General features: G+C 40.5%; 1 protein-coding gene and 1 long non-coding RNA gene across 3 annotated transcripts in view; one reads left to right on the forward strand and one right to left on the reverse strand.

The window, feature by feature from the left end:
• Nucleotides 1-17,439, reverse strand: part of LOC134802884 (uncharacterized) — a 128,895-nt gene extending 111,456 nt beyond the window's left edge. For both annotated transcript variants that reach the window (XR_010145887.1, XR_010145888.1), the window contains exon 1: nucleotides 17,427-17,439. This is a non-coding gene — a long non-coding RNA (uncharacterized LOC134802884). The remainder of the gene's footprint in view (nucleotides 1-17,426) is intronic.
• On the forward strand, nucleotides 1,395-21,999 carry LOC134802749 (uncharacterized). The gene is made up of 9 exons (XM_063775432.1): nucleotides 1,395-1,555; nucleotides 6,648-6,855; nucleotides 7,375-7,684; nucleotides 9,948-10,113; nucleotides 11,467-11,606; nucleotides 12,966-13,098; nucleotides 18,632-18,853; nucleotides 20,754-20,924; nucleotides 21,812-21,999. Exons 1-9 carry the CDS (start codon nucleotides 1,442-1,444, stop codon nucleotides 21,932-21,934), a joined length of 1,587 nt encoding a protein of 528 aa, XP_063631502.1. The 5' UTR covers nucleotides 1,395-1,441; the 3' UTR covers nucleotides 21,935-21,999.
• Nucleotides 22,000-23,405: the final 1,406 nt, after the last annotated feature.

Below are 23,405 nucleotides of genomic sequence, written 5' to 3' on the forward strand. Positions count from 1 at the left end.
GGGCTCACGGTGTATAATTTAGCAGTAGCAATGTTATTAATTAGTGTTATTGCGCGAACCAGCCATACAACAAATAGTCTACGAGCTAACTACGGAAATAGGTAGGTATGCAATTTATAGAGCTAACTCTGGCTTGCGGGTTGCTACACCGAGTAAGGCGCTATATGTGTCGCGCCTGCATTACACCGCCACGGCTGCTGAAGTGGTGGAGTACGTACACCAGAAGACCGGTTACTCGCTGAGGGTGTTCCAGCTTCGATCGCGCCACTACGTGCACTTCAACTCTTTTGTGGTGCGCGTGCCGCGACCGCTGCAGGAGACCATCGAGTGCGCCGACTTCTGGCCGAAGGGTGTCGTGTTTCGGAGGTTCCGGGGCAAACTGCCGAATCCGACACAAGAACAGCCGATTCAACGGAGCCACGACGTTTTGTCGCATAAATAGTGTTTAGTTTTTAAGTTTATAAAACATATATGTATGTTAGTATTTGTAATATGGGCCTTGTGGGACTTAAATTTTTAAATAAATAAATAGAGCAACGAAATCCCTCTAGTTAGTGTGCCATACTATCATTATTAATTAATCCGGCTCCCTGGCAGCTGTTCAGCGGTGGGTGTGAGCGTGGATGGGCAACAAAGGGGTTGTAAAATCAATTGAAGGTGCAATTTATAGAGCTCTGATTTTGTTGTGATATAATAGCTAATTAAAACGTATGGCATTGTTATATTTGAATTAAATACATAATTAGCTATGATATCACACCAAACACAGAGCTCTATAAATTGCACACCTTCAATTGATTTTACAACCCCTTTGTTGTCCAACCACTGTAACACCCACCTCTGAACAGCTGCCAGGCGCCCGGATTAATTAATAATGATAGTATGGCATTATATGGAAGCGAGACGTGGACATTAACCCAGCGTGATAGAGACAGATTGAGCGCTTTTGAAATGTATAAGCTGGAAAGAGAGGAAAACAAATACGGAAGTATTAAATTTGGTAGGTGAGAAGAGATCTCTGCTAAGAACAATTGAAGACAGAAGGGGAAACATGTTGGGGCACCTGATACGTCACGATACTTACATAAAGTCTATAATTGAAGGCACAATAGAAAAACAGAGAGGCAGAGGAAGACTGAGACGTGCATATATTGACCAGGCCAATGAGAAAATCAACGTAGTGACGTATCAGGAGCTCAAAACAGTGGCAGAGAGACGGAATGGCGATTACTCCACCGACTAGAGCTAGGCTCTTAAGAATAATGATGATGATGATGATGAAATTTGTTGCTCTATAAATTGCATACCTATTTCCGTAGCTAGCTCTCCGGCTAAAACGACATACCTACATAAACAACATCCGTCATCAGTACTATCTCAACCGCGACACAGACAACACGTGCTAAATATAACCATATATATCAGTATTTTATCAATCAAAATGTTAAAAAACAAAAACTACATATACGGACCGACAGATATAGAAGTGCCTTCACACTTACATGTAGGACACTATATGTTGGATAGATTAATGGAATTCAAGGATGGAAAAATCGTAAGTTTTTATGTTAAATACTAGTTTTTCCTGTTATTATGTTTGTGTATCATTCTGATGTTACATGATACATACAATCAGCTTCAAATGTGTTTACACAGAAGCGCTGGTGGCCTAGCGGTAAGAGCGTGCGACTTTCAATCCGGAGGTCGCGGGTTCGAACCCCGGCTCGTACCAATGAGTTTTTCGGAACTTATGTACGAAATGTCATTTGATATTTGCCAGTCGCTTTTCGGTGAAGGAAAACATCGCGAGGAAACCGGACTAATCCCAATAAGGCCTAGTTTCCCCTCTGGGTTGGAAGGTCAGATGGCAGGCGCTTTCGTAAAAGCTAGTGCCCACGTCAAATCATGGGATTAGTTGTCAAGCGGACCCCAGGCTCCCATGAGCCGTGGCAAAATGCCGGGATAACGCGAGGAAGAAGAAGAAGCTTCAAATGTGTTTACAGTGATTTTTATATAGGTACATTAGTTTTTCGTTTTTTAGAAAGAAGTACGAAAATAAAAAGCTTGTATCTCGTAATGTCATGTCATATTATGTTTTGTGATGTTTGCAGTACATTGCTGCTCGGTAAACATAAATTAATTACGGGATACTAGGTATTTAAGTGTGACACAACTTAAAAAAACCGGGCAAGTGCGAGTCAGACTCGCGCACGAAGAGTTCCGTACCATAATGAAAAAAAAAACGGAAAAAATGCAAAAAAAAAAACGGTCACCCATCCAAGTACTGACCACGCCCGACGTTGCTTAACTTTGGTCAAAAATCACGTTTGTTGTATGGGAGCCCCATTTAAATCTTTATTTTATTCTGTTTTTAGTATTTGTTGTTATAGCGGCAACAGAAATACATCATCTGTGAAAATTTCAACTGTCTAGCTATCACGGTTCGTGAGATACAGCCTGGTGACAGACAGACGGACGGACGGACGGACAGAGAAGTCTTAGTAATAGGGTCCCGTTTTACCTTTTGGGTACGGAACCCTAAAAAAACCTCAAAATTAATGATTATACGCATAAATTATATATTTGGTTTAATTTATTGCCATTTATGAAAATAATAGATAACTCATGCATAAAAATAAAACGTTAATGTAGTAAAAATTGTTTTTGTTTATAGCTCGTCGCTAAAATAAAATTATGCGTGAATTGTAAATTCCTATATTTATGCAAAGATATGCGGCCAAAGGTCCACGATTGTTTTCAGGTTTATTACCTATTTAAAACTGGCTCGGAATGTCGCTGAATGTCATTTATAGGGCAAAATACACTAAAAATACAAATACGTGGGCCATACTGAAAGTTTCTGGATTTTGATATATGAGACGACATACTTTTTCTAAGTGGCCAGTCCAGGAATTTTCAGTATGCCCTAAGTAGAACCCTAGAACCTCCAGACTATGCGCGTGAATCACGGGCGAAGCCGCGAACGCGAGTGTGGAGTCGAGTTCGCTGTCTGCGAAAATCGACTCCACACTCGCGTTGGGGGCTTCGCGCCGCGATTCGCGCACGAGTGTGGAGGAGGCTTTAGAGGAGCTGCCCAAAGATTAATGTTGACGAAATATAAAGTGAGCCGATCTCTGGAACAAGTTTGATCAAGATTGGCTCACTATACAGGGTGATTGCAAGTAGATAATTAAATTTGCCGTCACCAAAAAGTTACAAAAATAAGAAAAAGGGTTGTTTCACCTAAATATCGATCGGTTATCGATCAATTATCAGTTACTGAGTGTGCAGGATTAGTCCAGTACGGTTACCATCAGTTTGTCACTGACATAAACGCCGTCGAGAACGTAATTTACTTTCTATACATCCCGTTTGCACTAATATGCGAGTGCGAGCGAGATGTATAGAAAGTAAATTACGTTCTCGACGGCGTTTATGTCAGTGACAAACTGATGGTAACCGTACTGCTCACGTCTCATGAATCATCCTGTATTAAGACGAGAATTTAGTATAGAGGCGGATTGTCAAAGTAATTTTTGTAGCCTACACGAGCATAGCCCAAAGGTATGGTGCCATCTGTTCGAGCGATGGCGCCATACCTTTGGCCTATACTCGTGTAGACGACACCGTTTGATATTTAACAATTTTAACACATATCAGTGTAAGAACAGGGTCAAAATCATTTGCCGTTCTAAAAAAACATTTATAATTTTTTTAAAGTATTTTTATACATTTTCATTTTTAGTTTTAATTCTGTGTCGATAAATGGCAGTCAATTTACTGTGACTATAAAGATAAAGATAGTTTATTATTAGAGATGCAACGGATAGTTGTTTGGCCGGATACCGGATACCGGATATTCGGCCTGACCATCGGCCGAATATCCGGTATCCGGCCGCCGAATATTCGGCCAGCGGAACTATACCTACATTTCGGTTTTTCAGGTGCGCATTCTGCAGGTTTGACCTGTTTCCTAGTGAACGTTCGCGCGGACACATTTCTAGGTTCGAAATGAGTGCGCGTGCAAGTCAGTGGAATGTTTAAATTGTTTAAAAATATTAAACAAGTACGACTATGACCGTGTTTGTTTCTTAAATCCAATTTGTTTACTCCAAAATCAAGCAATGTTACTATCCGGTAACCGGCCGGATAGTAGGTCACTATCCGGTATCCGGCCGGATAGTTCATTAATGGCCGGATAGGCCAGATACCGGATAGTAACCGAATATCCGGTGCATCTCTATTTATTATCCAAGTAGGAATATTACGATGCGCTTATGATTCTTATGAACGTCACAAATAAAGCTACGGCTCCAACCCTACCTCAGCTCTGCCTCCCCCTCTAACCCTCTATACACTCTATTCTCTTTGGTATCTATATAGGGAGGGTACGGTACCTACATCATAGTCATCGTCGTAGCACCCAAAGTATTCAAATAGTTCGGTACGCCATACAAATAATATGGTGTGCCGAACTACATATTTGAATACTTTGGATGCTACCTACTATATGACGCTGATTGTACTTACTTATTCGTTCGAATATGTACAGTCGCCATCAGATATATCGGAGCGGCCAAGGTGTTCACAATATCTGAACACGCGCTCTAACGCCCTGACAATAGAGGCGTGTTCCGATATTTGTGAACACCTCGGCCGCTCCCATATATCTGATGGCGACTGTACAAGGTAGGGACCTACAAAAGGTGTATCAACAGAGAGCAAAGAACTTAGTACTAAGATGACTACTCTAAAATTATCACAATGGAATATGTTCCTTCATTCAACGCAACAAAGACTACATTCGCATGTTTATGGAATATATGTTTTATCAGTCTTAAGAGTGTTTACATAAATAATCGCGATAAGATGGAAATAGCGAAGACGAATAGGTATTACCAAAGACATATGTAACTTCGTATAAGACGAATAAAGTCTAAGGAAAAAACGTGCCTCGGAATTCAAGTAAAGTCATTCTCGCATAGATGCCGCACACACTTTTAGCCTATCCTCGGCTAGATGGCGCGACGACACCGTTTCATATTTAACAATTTTAACACATAGATATCAGTGAATGAACATGGATCAAAATGATATAAAAATAATAAAATCATTTATCCATATATATACATGTTTTGATAACTTTATACATTTTCATTTTGAGTTTTAGTCATGTGTCGATAGATGGCAGTAAATTTACAGTGACTACAAAATTTACAATGATAGGACCCCTCTATACTATCTATTCTTTTTGGTATTACTCACACACTCTCATACTCATATTTTATTGATAACAGGTAAATATACAAGATTCATACATTTGACAAAAAATAAATTACAAATTATAATTAATAATTATGGGCCTGGATTATACTTTATAACTTTATTTAAAAGGAAAGGGGACGGTCGTTTCTCCATACAAACGTAGTCCCCATTTTCCTCTCTGGATATTATCATTATGGATCATATTTTTACATAATTTGATGTATATTACCCTACGTTTGACTTCGATTTTTTGATTATGGTAAAAATTATACAGATTTCATACTTAAACGCCCCTAACTCTTGTAATAATAAAAAAATCGGAAATAATTAAACGTAGGGGCATCAGTGTTGGCCGAAAGTTAATGCAAATTGAAAATGTTGGCCATTAACCATCATAAATTGAATCGTAAACTGTAAGCGTCCGTTAGGGTTTAAGGTTCAATTTATAATGGTTAATGGCCAACATTTTCAATTTGGATTAACTTTCGGCCAACACTGAGGGGCATAGAGTCTGTGCGGAGAGCTGTTAACTATTGCCCACATGAGAGAACACACAAGTAAAAGTTTTTGGCAAAAATTTCATTTTTGGTACAAGCTTTTATCGCTGACTGTACTTTTCTTACGACAAACAACTAAGTAATACTCATGGAGACAATTCTAAAAATCCCTAACACAATTAGGTTGCGTTGTTTCATCACAGAGTTCCTATGGCCACCTCCTGTCTCCATCATCGGATCAGCTCGATAGTACCATAATATTGCATTGTCATCCGATTTATACATGCATGCAAAATTTCAGCTCAATCGGAAACCGGGAAGTGGATCAAATTTAACTTGCAAGATTTGATTACAGACAGACAACGATAAAAGCTTGTAAAATAGTGAAAGATTAAATCAGGTTATAATGTTATAAATATTACTCGGACCTCACAACAGTCACAATATTACTGTAATTGTGATAAAAAAACAACGGGTTGCACTCCGGGATTGCCGGCAGAAGTGAAAACTCAATGACTAGTGCAAAATGTCTGCTGCACTATGTATAATATTAATAACAGCGCGATCTAGTGCAAAATGTCTGCAGCACTATGTATAATCGAGGTTAACGCCATCTAGCGTTATTTCGTCGCATTATTACTTGAAACCCCTAAGCACATCACTGTTAGTACCAGTTACCAGTTAGAGGGAAACTCACTAGATGGCATTTAAATCACTAAAGAAAAACTCAATGACATTGTAACAGCTTTTCGATCAGGTCACGTGTCCGTCTTACGTCTTACGAATCTTACCTGACGCGAGTTTAACATTTTTTCCCCATCACAAAAAGTGCACAGCGCCGCTAAAGAAGTTTTCACTTCAATAAAAATGTTATTATATTTTCAGATAAATGGCCAAACCCACGAACTCACAACCCTAGGACAGATAGCCCAGCAGTCCATGAATCTAGCTGTCTCCCTCACACACATGGGGATTAGAAAAGGAGACGTGATAGGGCTGTGCTCAGAGAATCGCGTCGAGTTTTGGAGTTCTGTTATAGGAACTATTTTGTCAGGAGCTGTTTTGACTACTATCAATATGAATTATACAAAAGGTTATTTACTATTTACTCTATTTTAACGGCAGCGGCAAATTGTGGACGTGCCACTATATCATGGAATTCGACGCTCTTCCACTCTGTCGCTATAGTTGAGTTAAAAGCTGCACGCGGAGCAAGAAAAAAGAGACAGGACGCCGCCCGCCGCAGGTGTGACAGAGATAGAGCTTTAGTCAAATCGGTGCAGACTTAGCTCGGTCTGACTAGTGGTGGAGGAGAAGACAGAATAAATACCTAACAGTGTTAGGTACAGAAGGTTCACTCTTTAACAAAACGCGTCCATTACGAGAGGGCTATTAGAAGCGCAAGCATGAGCAGGCGTCCGTTCCGTAGCAGTGCGCGGCAACTACTACTGCTAGACACCAACATTGGTGTGGACCGCATGTACTCATAGCGACGAGACGAGATCGCGGAGTGAGCCACGCCTGACGTGGTATACCAAATACGAGAGTTCTTGCCCTATGGCGGTCTTCCTTGCAATCAATTTCTTACCTTAGCCTTTTCCTTTAATTTCAGGTGAAATAACCCACGTATTAGGCATATCGAAGCCAAAATACATCATCTGCTCCGAAGCCGCCTTCAAAACTCACGAAAAAACATTCAAATCACTTCGACACATTAAAAAAATCATAGTCTACGGTGACAACCCTAAAGAGGTATCTTATAACGACTTGATTTACAAGAACAATGTGATTTTTGATGATTTTGTGGCCACTGATGTGAACGGACAAGAAGATTTGGCGTTTATTTTATACTCCTCAGGCACGACTGGATTACCTAAAGGAGTTATGTTGACACATTTGAACTGCTTGAATACTTTTTGCCAGTAAGTAGGTATCATTGTCGTAGCATAAAGTATGACTCACGCATTGACGTATTATATCTATGGACTGGCCTTACGGGCACTAAAAATGGTACTAGTTCAGCGGTGTGACTCACGAATTCGAGCCAATCGTGCAGTCTAACGCAACTAGTTGCGATCAATCGCGCGCGTGATGCGAACTCATTTACCAATCGTGTGCGTGATGCGAACTCATCAACCAATCGCGTTGTAGCGGTGTCACACCGCTGTACTGGCCCCATTCTTATTGCCCGTAATGCCAGTCCGGAAATATATACGTCAATGGACTCACGTTAGACCGGGCCGTGTCCGGGCCATCGTTTTCTATGGAAAGCATCACGTGATCGCCTGTCATGTCATAGAAAAGTGAGCGCCGGAAGCTCCGGCCCAGATACGGCCCGGTCTAACGTGAGGCATCCTTTAATTGTGTATTTTCATCTTTTCATTTTCCAGATAGCAATCTCTCAATACCTACCCAAAAAATTTAAAAACCGGGCAAGTGAGAGTCGGACTCGCACACGAAGGGTTCCGTACCATTATCTATAAAAACGGTCATCCATCCAAGTACTGACCCCGCCGGACGTTGCTTAACTTCGGTCAAAAATCACGTTTATTGTATGGGAGCCCCACTTAAATCTTTATTTATTCCGTTTTTAGTATTTGTTGTTATAGCGCCAACAATACATCATCTGTGAAAATTTCAGCAGTCTAGCTATCACAGATCACGAGATACAGCCTGGTGACAGACGGACGGACGGACGGACGGACGGACGGACGGACGGACGGACGGACGGACGGACGGCGGAGTCTTAGTAATAGGGTCCCGTTTTACCCTTTGGGTACGGAACCCTAAAACTGCATGCATTGAACTATTATTACTAATGTATAGAACCGGCACACAGAACCATTTTTCGCCATGAATTGATGTTGTTTTGACAACAAACGATAGAAGCGGAGCGTGAATCTCGCGACCTTAACGCGTAAGCGCCATGTATTTTACGGCGCTTACGACGTTTTGGTTCGCGTGGTACAGGTTGCGATTACGACAATAGGGAGTATTACTGCAATGTTCTGCCGCCAGAGTGCAGCACTAATTTGTTTAGTAAACCATAGAGTAACTTATACATACTAGGCCTTAAACAGTTTTTTGACAAGTTTTCACTATGACATTGATGCACCAAGGCAGTTTGTTTACAGAGGTGGCCTACGGCGAAACGCGAGAATCGAAATTTGTTTATCTGCCTTTCTATCGATCGAATAAGTAAGAGTGATAGAGAGGCAGAAACCGAACTTTCGATTGTCGTGTTTCACGGTAGGCCATGTGATTGACCTAGTGACGCATGATGTGTCATTGATGATGTCAATGAGGTTTGTTTACTGTATGTGCTAGTGGTGCCACCTACGCAGAGCTTTGCCTAATATTCCCTATTTCGTATGGCTTTTCTATAGTAATAATATCTCAATGTTTCCATGAAATGTGCTTGACGATGTTACTATCTCTCATTTCTTCTTAAGCTTTACTGTTTACCCCTGTATTAAACCATAAAGTAACATAAAATGGGGTGAGTAGGGATGCCAGGGGGGTGAGATAGTTTTTAAAGGCTACTGTTACCTAAATAATGTAATCGTATATTATTATAGGGGCTGTCCATAAATTACGTCATCGATTTTTGACGATTTTTGACCCCCCCCCCTATAATCATCCAAAAATCATGCTTCAAATGACCCCATTTCCTCCTACTTCATGCTACCGTCATCCGATGTCCAGACCCCCCCCCCCCCCTAATTTGAAATGACGTAATTTATGAATAGCCCCATATGTGAATGCACAGGCAGCTTAAAGCTGATAAGTGCACATATCAATGTCCACTTGTGTTTCGTAGTCTCCGAAAGTGTTCATCGAGTTTGTTTTTAAAAGAGTTTATCGTAGGTGCACTGATCACTGACAAGAAGAAGAGAGAGAGAGTATTACAAATGGAGCTATCTAGCAAAAGCACCTTTGTATAAAATCCCATCTCACCCCAACTACGAGGTACTACGGGGTGAGGAGGGATTTTGTGTTTATCTGTAAAGTTATGAAATGGAACTACTCAAAATCATAAATAAACTAAATTACAAACGTCCGGAACATTTATTATACAATTCAGTTTAGGTACATATATTATGTAAAAATAAAATGTTATCGAGGTTTGAATGTCAATTTCTCCCTACTCACCCCAGGTAATTATATATATCAATACCTTTTCAGTCCCAGAGTGGAATCGCCATTCGAACCTATAGTCCTAACCGTGAACCCATGGTTCCACGCCATGGGCCTCATGGCTGGGCTCCTGGGCTTCTCACAGGGCAGGACCACAGTGTTCCTGCCGAGGTTCGAGATGGACCTGTATTTGAGAACCATTGAGAAGTATAAGGTCAGTAAAATAAAAATGTTTTGTAAAAAAATTTAAAAATACACGCTCGCCGGTTTAGGGTGCACTTGACCTGGCCTTTCTTCAGGATTTCCCCAATCTCATCAGAGAAAATCCGCCGAGGTCTACCCCTTCCAACTCCCACTTCTACTTCTCCCTTATACACTCACTTTGGTAGCCTTCTTTCACTCATTCTTTCCACGTATCCTAAACAATCTCAACATACCTTTCTCAATTCACTACATCTTCGTTCAGTCCACATCCACACTATCTTGTAATTCTATCTTCTAGCTAGACGGTATCTGAAAATTCCTTCTAATTTTTTAAGTTTCCTTCCGGCATTACCTGGGTCGGTAAAAACAATTTCCTTCTGAAAGTTACCTCCTAAAATGTTACCTTCTAAAATTTCCTTCTAACTTGGAAGGAAATTTTCGTGATCCTACCAAATTTGGGGGGGTAATTAATAACCATCCGGTTTGGTCGGTAGCATTCGGAGGGAAAGTTGAATTTTTTTGGTAGTTAAGCCATTTTGAAGGAAGAATTCGGAAGGTCAAGCGGATTTTTTCTGTCAGTGTTGTACCACAACACACTTCTCTAACAAATAAGCCACCGAAACTTACCCGAGAGCGTCAATGTAAAATTTGAAATAAGAGTACTTATTTTTTGAAGTGAAAACTTCTTTAGCGGCGCTGAGCACTTTTTGAGGTGGGGAAAAAATGATAAACTCGGGACAGCGTAACGCGTAACGCGAAGGCGTCTCTCCTCTCTTTCTACCGCACGGCGAAAATGTATGCCTGAGCCGGCTGTTTCATGTAGGCGGCGCAGGGCGCTTGCGTGACTTATGTCATGTGTGACGGACAATGTTATTCACCAAAGAACTTTAGTCATAACGTATCATAATCAGGTCAATTATTTAAAACTGGACTTTAATATTAAGCAATAACACTCAATGTTCTAATCTTGTACGGGCTGAAATACGAGGATCTCACAGTTACATTCTAACTTTATATCACTCCAATATAATTCAATAATTCAATAAAGTCTCATCTTGATGAAATCGCTAATAAAAGTGAACTCTAGTACTGGTAAATAAAACTCAAAATATCATGACCAAATATATTTAGATGCGAGGTTTGCAAGGTAACTTTACAATTTCTATTCGAATTTTAAACAATTAACGCTACAAATTTAAGTTCACTGGCCAGCAATTTCGGAACTAAAGTTTTTCAATAGAAAGGAGGATGGGTCAATTATACATAGTGCTGCAAACATTTTGGACTAGTTATTGAGTTTTCACTTCTGTCGGCACTCCCGGAGTGCAACCCGTTGTTTTTTTTATAACTTTGTATATTCCAGGTGACAGTAGCGCAAGTGGTGCCCCCTATATTAGTGGCGTTAACGAAGACTGATATAAAATACGACGTCAGCTCAATCATGATGGTTTTCTGCGGAGCAGCGCCATTGAGCAGTGAAGTTAGCAACGCTATACAGAAAATGTAGGTTTCTATTCTATACATGGCGAACCCTACACGCAAGATCCAAATTGGGATCCGTCAATATAAAGTGTCGGATTACGATATTTATTGACGTGTAGGGTAGTGTATTGACGGATCACAATATTTCGCTGGATTTCTGGAAATGCTTGTGATCCGATCTTTTTGATTTATCTTGCGTGTAGTGTCGCGTTTGATATTTATCGCGTCTCTGTCTAGAGTCCATCACGTCTGCCTCGTACAAAGAACTCTTCGTACTGACGCGATCCGTATTGATGGTGTAGGGTGTGCTGTGATCCGGCCCAAGATACATAAGTAAATATCATGATAATTATCACAATATTTATTGACGTGAAGGGTTCGCCCGTCTGCAAACCAATTCCATTACATATCGTGCTAGTTTACTGCCCTAGAGCGGTAATTAGCACAATACCTAATGCCTGCCTGAGGAGAAAAAGATAGATGCCCTAGAGATGTGGTGCTGGAGGAAAATGCTGGGGATATCCTGGACCGACTTTCGGACTAATGTCTCCATCCTTAAAGAACTCCGTATCAAACAACGCCTCTCGACACTCGTAAAGACCCGCATACTCAGTTTCTTCGGTCACGTCTCGAGACGAAACAATGACTCCATAGAGCGTCTAGTGGTGCAGGGTAGAGCCAACGGAACAAGACCGCGTAAAAGGCCACCTATGCGATGGACTGATCAAATTAAATCTGCCATGGAAAGACCCCTGAACGCATTTGCCAGAATGACATCCAACCGCGGAAAATGGCGAGAAATCGTACGGCAAGCAACATATGTGCCTGATGTCAGCAGTTGACCACGACACTCTGCAAAGAGTATAACGACTAAGAAGAAGAAGAATGCCTGCCTAATGCCTTTATCGAAAATTTAAAGGGCCATATGTACTGTAAAACGTGCAATACACGTGCGAAAAGCTACAGTACATCAGGTGCTACATTACGACACCAGGTATAATAAGCACATTACGTAACTACGTCGAAAAAAAGGGCCATATGTACTGTAAACGTTGTACGATACAAGTGCGAAAAGGAACAGCACATCTGGTGCCTCATTACGACACCTGGTGCTATAATAAGCACATTACGTGACTACGTCGAAAATTTTAAGGGCCATTATGTACTGTAAACGTTGTACGACACAAGTGCGAAAATAAGAAATTCGCAACGAGTGGCGAATTTTAAAACACTCCCTTCGGTCGTTGCGAATCCTATTCTCCGCACTTGTATCGTAAATAACTAATAACAAACATAGAGTTGTACGTAGGTATTAACTGTGAAAAAAATATAAATACCTAAAAAATATCATAAACAAAACAATAATTTCACAAATTTCAGTTTCCCAAACGCAATGCCAGTTCTCCAAGGCTACGGTATGACGGAGGCCACTTTGGCCATCACCAGAAACATGAACATCTTTCAAGCCATGCCGGGGTGTGTTGGTGAAGCTACCTACACTGCTGTTATCAAGGTAGGTCTACTAATAGAACATTATGGAAGTGTTGAGGTGTGTGGTGAACCCTGGCCATCACCAGAAACGTGAACATCTTCCAAGCCATGCCGGGGTGTGTTGGTGAAGCTACCTACACTGCTGTTATCAAGGTAGGTCTACTAATAGAACATTATGGAAGTGTTGAGGTGTGTGGTGAACCCTGGCCATCACCAGAAACGTGAACATCTTCCAAGCCATGCCGGGGTGTGTTGGTGAAGCTACCTACACTGCTGTTATCAAGGTAGGTCTACTTACAGAACATTAAGTGCTGAGGTATGTTATGAACCCTGGCCATCACCAGAAACTTGAACATCTTCCAAGCCATGCCGGGGTGTGTTGGTGAAGCTACCTACACTGCTGTGATTAAGGTAGATCTACTAATAGATCATTATGGAAGTGTTGAGGTGTGTGGCGAACCCTGGCCATCACCAGAAACGTGAACATCTTCCAAGCCATGCCGGGGTGAAGCTACCTATGCTGTTATCAAGGTAGGTCTACTTACAGAATATTAAGTGCTGAGGTATGTTGTGAACCCTGGCCATCACCAGAAACTTGAACATCTTCCAAGCCATGCTGGGGTGTGTTGGTGAAGCTACCTACACTGCTGTCATTAAGGTAGGTCTACTTACAGAACATTAAGTGCTGAGGTATGTTATGAACATTGGCCATCACCAGAAACGTGAACATCTTCCAAGCCATGCCGGGGTGTGGTGGTGAAGCTACCTATACTGCTGTTATCAAGGTAGGTCTACTCACAGAACATTAAGTGCTGAGGTATGTGGTGAACCCTGGCAATCACCAGAAATGCCGCGGGGTGTGGGTGAAGCTACCTATACTGCTGTCATTAACATTAAGGTAGGTCTACTTACCAAACATTAAGTGCTGTGGTATGTGGTGAAACCTGGGCATCACCAGTAACGTGAAGCTACTTAAAGTGTGATTCTATGGAACTTGCTAACTATGTAAACCAAATGTAAACAAAAGTGACTAGTAAATTCATCATTCAGAGACAATTTTAATATGGCCGTTTGTTTACATAGTTAGCAAGTTCCATAGAATGACACTTTATACTGCTGTCATTAAGGTAGGTTTACTAATAGCAATTGTGGGGTTGGGAGTCAGGCTGTGATGAGACCTGAGTGGCGTCGAGACCTTAAAGCGTGTATAGACAAACATGACAAGGACTGTTTTGAGAATCTTAGGCAGAGCTGGCACAAGATTTGTATTAAACTGTCAAAAATACATAAAACCCGCGCCAGCATTATAGAGAAGATAAATTTTTATACTTACCTACCTGGGCCATTTTATTTAAAGTTGTCCCCTAAACTTTTTTTTCAAAATTGGGATTTTTTATGTTATTTCTACTCAGAATCGTGAGCTCTTTTGATCCTAATAGGAGAAAAAAAGTGTCCCAAGATTTCCATACATTTTTCGATCTTTCTATTCCGAAACCGCCATACAAAGTCTATGAAAAAATGGTAACGGAATGGGAAAAAAACCTTGGAACACTTTTTTTCTCCTATTAGGATAGAAAGAGCTCGTGATTCTGAGTAGAAATAACATAAAAAATACCAATTTTGAAAAAAAAGTAGAGGGGACATCTTTAAATAAAATGGCCCACCTACCGTCTTCGGTTACCGCGATAGTTACTCATGAAATAAAATTATTGAAAAGGATTATATCGCGTATATTGAATTCATACTACAGTGTAAGTGCGTATTGTATGTGGGTAGTTTTTGCACCAGTGTAGTTTTTCTCACCCGTTGACCACGAACGCTGTAAAGGGTTCGAAACGTCGGGATGTAGTATGAATTCAGTATACTTAGGCGATATAATCCGTTTCAATAGTTTTATTTCATTATAATATAATACCTACCCTTTGAGTAGGGGATAAACAACGGGTATTATCGTTAAAGAGCGATATCTTCGAGATAACCTTTGGAACCTAAATTTTAAACGTGAAGCGACAATTTATGTGCTTTGTTTGTGCAATGATTATCTGATAAGAATTACAGCATAAACTGATAAAAACAAGTAATACTTTTTTTAAATCATTTATTTACATACAACATATAAGTAAAAGTAAATATAGATATAATATACAGTGGTACTACTAAACGAAATTAATAACTAGCTTAAATCTAAAATAGGCCCCTGAGGCATTGTACCAAGGATGCTGGCGGCATTTCCTCGCTGTATCGCAATGCTGATACGTTGTGCGAGGTAGCCGCCAGCTCTTCGGTCACCAGTTACGTCAACCAGACGCTTCGCGATTTCTGCGAACAACTTACGCGCGCTGGGACCCCACGGACCTAGAGTTTCGACTCCAAATGGTACAAAATGGTACTATACTATACAATGGTCTATCGAGGCTCTTATATACAGTAATACTTATATGTATATCTAGTTATATATATATATAGTATATTATGATAACGTCAACGTCATTATTATCAGCTAATTGTTATATCTTTATCGTTTTAATTACCTTTGTTTCGTATTTCGTCATTTTGTTGACTTTCAATATTTTTTGTGTAATCTTTTTACATGATGGTCTCATTGGAAGCGCTGGAAGTTGCCATTATCTGAAACTAGCTTTTGCCCGCGACTTCGTCTACGTGGAATTAAATCCAGCAGTTAGAGTAAGAATAGCGCCTGGTTAACATCTAATGGCAATATTTTTGTGCTTTGTAATGTAAGCAACACCAATTACCAGACGACAGAGGGCCTACTGCGAACCACGTTCGACGTGTTGCCTCCCTGTCGCACTTACGTACAAATTTACAAGTGCGACAGAGGGGCAACACGTCGAACGTGGTTCGCGGTAGGCCCTCAGGGAATATTACGCGAAACTCCGCGTAGGAGGCGCCACTACCACTATCCGTCACAATCTGGGGGTCTACCGCGAAACAAGAAAATCTAAATTTCGTTATCTAACCTCTCTATCACTCTTGCTTATTCGAGCGATAAAGAGGCAGATAACTAAATGTCGATTTTCGCGTTTCCCGGTTGGCCCTTGTTAACAAACCGCCTTGATGCATCAAGGTCATATTTTATTGTCTGTGAAAACTTGTCAAAAAACAGTTTAAGGCACAGTATGTATAAGTTACTCTATGGTTTACTAGAGGAGCTAGTGCTGCACTCTGGCGGTAGAACATTGCAGTAATACCTAACTCCCTATTCCTTAATTTTCTCATTTCCACCTCCCTTTTCACCCTCTTTAGGGATGACTTCCGACATAATTACTATCCGATGTCCTTCCCCGGGACCCGGGACTCAAACTATCTCTAATCTATGCCAAATTTAAACTAATTCCGTTTAGCGGTTTAAGCGTGAAGAGGTAACAGACTGACAGACACACTTTCGCATTTATAATATAGTAGGTATATTATATGGTGTATATAGTAGTATAGTATAAAGTACTAGTTTAGTATAGTACAGTAAGTATAGCCCTTCAAGTGGCGGTCAACCCGTGAATGGGCAATGCGAAAACCAGTAAACTGTCATCCACCAGTGAGTGGTTGATGAGGTGTTGACGTATTTAGAGGTGAAATTGAACGTATTTAAGTATAGTTACGCTCTTCTAGCGCCCAAAAGAGTTAGAGAAGGATAGCATACCATAAGAAACACAAAACACTTGGTATAAAATTTCTTGGTGAGGACCATTGATTCGGGAGCGACCGCCTAGTCCGAGGTCAGTCTCGTTTTTTAAGAGGTTGTTTTGTAAAAGAAATTGTATCTTAGGTCCCTTTTATTGATTTAATTTTAAAGGTAAAAGTCTTCCTTTGATAATTAAATAGCAATTACCTCCAATAATCAATTAGTTTTAGGGCTTGCAATCCGGATATCCGGATAACCGTTTTATCTGGATATCCGTCCAATTTACTATCCGGATTTAGATGAGGTTGATATCCGGATAAAACGAATAATTCGAATACCATTTATGACAAAAATATCATTCCAATTTTTAAGAAAACTATTTTAAAAACGTTGAAAATCATAACGTAAACGACGTCGGTTGATTTATAGGCTTAATTGGATACATTTATACGGTATAAAAACTGTTTATTTAAGTGTTTCTCCTTGATTGCCGACTACTCCTTTATTTTTTTTAATATTTGGGAACATTTTTATGCAGATCGACCTAGCTCCATAAAACGTACAAAGTAACTTTGAATGTACTTGTACCGTGTTCCTGTCAAAAGAGCTGAAGTGCATTATTGTTAGCGTCTGAATACATAATAATGATTAATAACGTGCAAAACACCTACAATAGGTCCAACGGAGGACTTCGGTTGATATTGAACTGCCGAACAAGATGTAGTAGCTGTTTAGCAAATATGATAAGAAAGTTAGTTAGCATTCTGCATTTGAATAAATCTGTAATTAAAACCTTGGTTGACCTTAAATGAAATGTAATATCTCAACAAGAAGAGACTGTCTCAACAGTTAGAAGACGTATTCGAGTCTCGAAATATCATCAAAACCACGGTCAGTACCATATGTCAATAAGACGCCAATTTCTTAACTGAAGAAAAGTTTGACTAGAATTATAACTCATGGTTATAAATTTTACATGAAATAACGCCAAATTTCTTGTGATCATCTGAAGTCACTTATCAAATGCAGGCTGCCAATATTAAGCGGAGGGTTGAAGTATCTCCATAAACTATAAATTGTTACAAATATAGTTTGACTCAGCCGATTCCGATTACAAAACTGAAGCAAATAATACCGTTCTCATAAATAAAATTTGCCGAAGGTTGATTGTCACAGTAAAGCTTCAGTGAAATATTTTTCCAAGTGAAATTCGGACAGTAAAATTCGGACAGTAAAATTTCGACGAAAGGGTAGAACTCCTAAAAATACCTTAACACTTGCTGTTACGCAACCTTTTATACGTAAAATTTGATTCTATTAAACTTTTTGTAAAGATCATGTGAGTTTTGTTAAATAAAAAGCAAGAATTCGAATTATCCGTTTTATCCGGATATCCGGATAGTAAAATAATAAAAATTCGAAATATCCGGATACAAAAAATGGGCGGATATTGCAAGCCCTAATTAGTTTTATGGTGGTAGTCATTTTTAACAAGGAAGCTGGAAAACTGTCATTCTTCCGGAGTTTGATTACGTCTCGCCAAATGTATAAACATTAGAATAATTTAATTGCTATATTCAAATAGCCTATAATTATAACGCTGATTCTAACAATATGTGATTTAATATACTTTCAAACATAGAAATGCTTAAATCGACGATTTTGTCAAATTTTCTTAATCTGCGCTGACCACCCACCGGGGCCCCGCCACTTGACTAATTTTCGCGTTTTCGGTGGCGCCACTTGAAGGGCTATTATAGTATATAGTATGGATAGCATGGATGAGACCATTTCGTGGCACTTTCTCCTTTCTATGATTTTATTATTATTTTTTCCTTGTGTTTACGAATAAAGTACTACCTTTAGGTACTTTGTACCTTTATCTTAAACAATCTTTTAATAACATCTCCAGGTCATAGACCTAGAAACCAAGGAGCCCCTAGGACCTAACAAGCCAGGGGAGGTCTGCGTAAAAGGCGGCATGGTCATGAAAGGATACGTTGGCAAAGATCGGAAGGAAGATTTTGATGATGAAGGTTTCTTCAGGACTGGAGACGTGGCGTATTATGATGAAGATGGGAATTTCTATATCGTGGACCGACTCAAGGAACTTATTAAATATAAAGGATTTCAGGTCAGTATACATTACACATGTCATGTCATGTATGACACACCAATGGGATAGAGATAGGGTTGCCATACGTCAGGATTTGTCCGGACATGTCAGGATTTTTGACCCTTTGTCCGGATTGCGGCCGGACTTGGCAAGTGTCAGGATTTTTAGGAATGACCTCATAAAAAAAATGTTTACGTGATACAGTACACCGCAGAGCACAGCGCGCCGCCGGGGCGTCGTTCAAGTTAAGCCAAATCTCTGTTACAAGAAATGTCAGTATTTTTAGGGTGATGTCAGGATTTTTATCGGGACATTTAATTCTTCCATATGGCAACCCTAGGTAGAGAGAGCCTTCACAAGCCCGCGCGACGCCTTCCTATCTTCAGCGACCCTTCTGGCCTCGCTCCAGAGGGCCTACCGAGAACCACGTTCGACGTGTTGCCTCTCTGTCGCACTTGTAAATTCGTACGTAAGTGTGACAGGGAGTCAACACGTCGAATGTGGTTCGCGGTAGGCTCTCAGTTCAGCCCGACCGCTCGTAGCTCACTCTCGACGGACCGTCGCCAAGAGTGTAGACCGCGGGCCAGGAGCAAATATCGTCAGTCATCGCCTCCCGCTTGATAATTTGTCAGATAATAGTTTAGAGGCTATCATGAATAAAAAAAATAGTCATCCGGTTGTATCGCGGTGGAAAGACCGTCAGTTGATCATGTCCGCAAATCCATAAGGCGTTTATTGAAATGCCTGATGAAATCCTACATGCAAAGTTTCATGATTTAGTTATTACTATAATAAAAAGGTACAGCGCTTATTTTTTACATGTTTATGCAAGTAGCTGACGGTCTTTCCACCGCTATACAACCGGCTGACGGTTGATTATATTTATAATAACATCTAAACTATCTTCTGACAAAGTATCAAACGGGAGGCGATGACAAATTAATTATTATTTTTTACATGCTTTGGTGGCTGCCATTCCTCAACACACCAACCTCAGCGCCAGCTGACGTCCATGAGCATCATACATAGCCGTTAACCAATATACGAGTTATCGCCCGGGAGGCAATTGGTCGTGGAAATCTGTGGCGATCCAGTGTACATGACGCCCGGAGCCACGATTTCCATCCGGCGAAAAGCGAAAGCGATGGTTACACTGTTTACATTATTTGCTTCTCGTCTTGGAATAGTATGGTCTATACCCATATCCAATATTACAGTAGGTCCCCTATAAGGTTATAGGGAAATATTTTATGGAGTCATTATGGAGGGTATCTTATAAGGCTTCTTAAAGGCGGCATGGTTATGAAAGGTTACATCGGAAAAGACCGCAAGGAAAACTTTGATGATGAAGGCTTCTTCAGGACTGGGGACGTAGCATATGATAACTCCTAGTGGATCGGCACAAAAATCTATCGCTAGTTGGTGTAGAGCTCGATTTGAGTCATTATGTAGTGTCAAAGAGAATTTGAAATAGAGTCATGTTAAATTATGTAGCTACAGTTTATTATGTATTTACTGCCATCTTTCGATAGACGATTAAAACTGTTAGAACGCCATTTGACTTTGATATAAAGAATAATGCTTTTACTGATATGTGTTAACTTGTTAAATATTAATATTAACGCCATCTACTCGAGAGTAGGCTGAAGATTATGGCGGCAATGGCGCCATCGCTCGAAAATATTGCACCATACCTTAGGCCTATAGTCGAGTAGATGGCGTTAATATTAATATTTAATAAGTTAACACATATCAGTGAAAGAATAAGGATCAAAGTCAAATAGCGTTCTAACAGTTTTATCATCTGTCGAAAGACGGCAGTAAATTTACAGTAGCTACATAATTTACTTTGACAATCCGTCTCTATGCACTCTATTCTCTTTGGTAGTATGTAATCCAACTTTATTCATTACTGCAGGTGGCTCCAGCAGAAATCGAAGCAGTTCTGCTGCAGCATCCAGCAGTTCGAGATGCAGGTGTAGTGGGTGTGCCTGACGCTCAGGCGGGGGAGGTTCCGCGGGCGTTCGTAGCGCTGCAGCCGACGGGTAAAGCTACAACTGAAGAGCTGCAGGCCTTCGTCGCCGAGAGGGTTAGTATAACTACGTCCTTGTGAACTGAATGGGCACAAACTACACAGATACAGAATGAATCTCGAGCTCGAGGTTACACATAGGTGCAATTTTACTAAGGGCCACCCCAGACTAGCGTCTCCCGAGCGTTTGCTCAAATCTATAGCTGCTGCTGCTCGGCGCAACGTTGGCGCAAAAAATTGTTTTCAGAGATAAGACCGCCTGTGAGACCGCCCGTGTTTAACCTCCTCTTTTCTGTATTCTTTGTATTGTTTTCTGTAATGACGTGTGCAATAAAGACTGTTTGTATTGTATTGTATTCATATTTAATTTAACTACATAAACGGGTCTACCGCGATATAATTTCATTGTTTTTACCATAAATTCCGACGTTTCAGCTGAGTTGCACCAGCTGTGGTCACGGAAAGACTGACGTTTGTGTAGTTAAATATGTGTACAAAACGCGAGTAAAGTGTTGTATTGTATTGTACTGGTCATACTTGTAAGCACAACTGAAATAAGCAGTCGCGCTCCCATACTAATTTTGTAAGGGAGCGTTTATGTGTGGTAACGCCGATTGTCTAATGTTATTCGTCTAGTAGTTTAGGTGGTCTGTGGAGGTGTGACCACACCGCTGTTTAAAACATGCAAATGTCACAATTTTATCACATGCCCTCCTAGTAAAATCGTAAAAAATTTACGGCACGTCACTGCGATTTCGCACCGTCAGCGTATTTTGAGCAGCGGTGTGAATGGCGCGCAAAAAACGGTACGCTTACGATGCGTCACTGCGATTCCGTACCGTCACCGTTTTTTAAGCAGCGGTGTGGTCGCAACTTATAATTCAACGTACATAGATAAAGTCATGGGCAGAAGGTAGTTGTTAATATTGTTAATTTATTTCCAGCTGTCGAAGCCGAAACACCTGCGAGGCGGGGTACGATTTGTGCCAGACATCCCCAAGAACCCGAGCGGCAAGATCATGCGCAGAGAGCTGCGCAAACTAGCACAGGAAAAGAGCAAGCTTTAAGAGCGCGTTCACATTGTTCGATATTATATCGGATCCTGCGCGGCGAGCTACGCAAACTAGCACAGGAAAAGAGCAAACTTTAAGAGCGCGTTCACATTGTTCGATACAATATCGGATCCTGCGCGGGGAGCTGCGCTAACTAGCACAGGAAAAGAGCAAACTTTAAGAGCGCGTTCACATTGTCCGATCCAATATCGGATCCTGCGCGGGGAGCTGCGCTAACTAGCACAGGAAAAGAGCAAACTTTAAGAGCGCGTTCACATTGTTCGATATAATATCGGATCCTGCGCAGCGAGCTACGCAAACTAGCACAGGAAAAAAGCAAACTTTAAGAGCGCGTTCACATTGTCCGATCCAATATTGGATCCTGCGCCGAGAGCTGCGCAAACTAGCACAGGAAAAGAGCAAACTTTAGCGCGTTCACATTGTTCGATACTATATCGGATCCTGCGCAGAGAGGTGCGCAAACTAGCACAGGAAAAGAGCAAACTTTAGCGCGTTCATGTTGTCCGTTCCAATATCGGATCCTGCGCGGCGAGTTGCGCAAACTAGCACAGGAAAAGAGCAAGCTTTAAGAGCGCGTTCACATTGTTCGATATTATATCGGATCCTGCGCGGCGAGCTACGCAAACTAGCACAGGAAAAGAGCAAACTTTAAGAGCGCGTTCACACTGTTCGATACAATATCGGATCCTGCGCGGGGAGCTGCGCTAACTAGCACAGGAAAAGAGCAAACTTTAGCGCGTTCACATTGTCCAATATCGGATCCTGCGCGGGGAGCTGCGCTAACTACCACAGGAAAAGAGCAAACTTTAGCGCGTTCACATTGTCCAATATCGGATCCTGCGCGGGGAGCTGCGCAAACTAGCACAGGAAAAGAGCAAACTTTAAGAGCTATTTATATAAATATACTAAGTATATTCAGTGAACAAATAGGTATATGGACTTGTCAAGCGTTTGTTTAACTTTAATTTTAATTTGACTTTATTGTACAATTTTGTATGAATTATTATTTGATATACTTATTGCTCTTAATTTTTAAGATGACGGTCATTATGAGATATATGCCTAATTTTTAAGTTGACATAATTGTACATTGTCTACTTATTTATTAGTTTGTATTATTTCTATTTTTGACATTTAAATTGTAATTATATAGGTACTGTCGGTAGGTACTGATCATAAGATAAATTCGTGTAGAGTGACATAGCATAATTTATACTGTAATTTATAATTATGAATAAATGAAATGAAATTAAATTAAATCATATACGCAGACCAAAATAAATGCGTGTAAGAACATCACACGCATTAATATGAAGTTCATGCTTCATATTAATTCTCAATTACTGAGAATCTCGTTTCCGATTCTCATTTTACGATTTGATATTGTATCTTTTGTTTTGATGCGACCTTGACTCAGAGAGTGTATAGATCTTTTCCCCAAAATCGTTAATTCCGCGTAGCAAAT

The sequence above is a fragment of the Cydia splendana genome, chromosome 25, assembly GCF_910591565.1.
Source record: "Cydia splendana chromosome 25, ilCydSple1.2, whole genome shotgun sequence".
Classification (NCBI taxonomy): Eukaryota; Metazoa; Arthropoda; class Insecta; order Lepidoptera; family Tortricidae; genus Cydia; species Cydia splendana.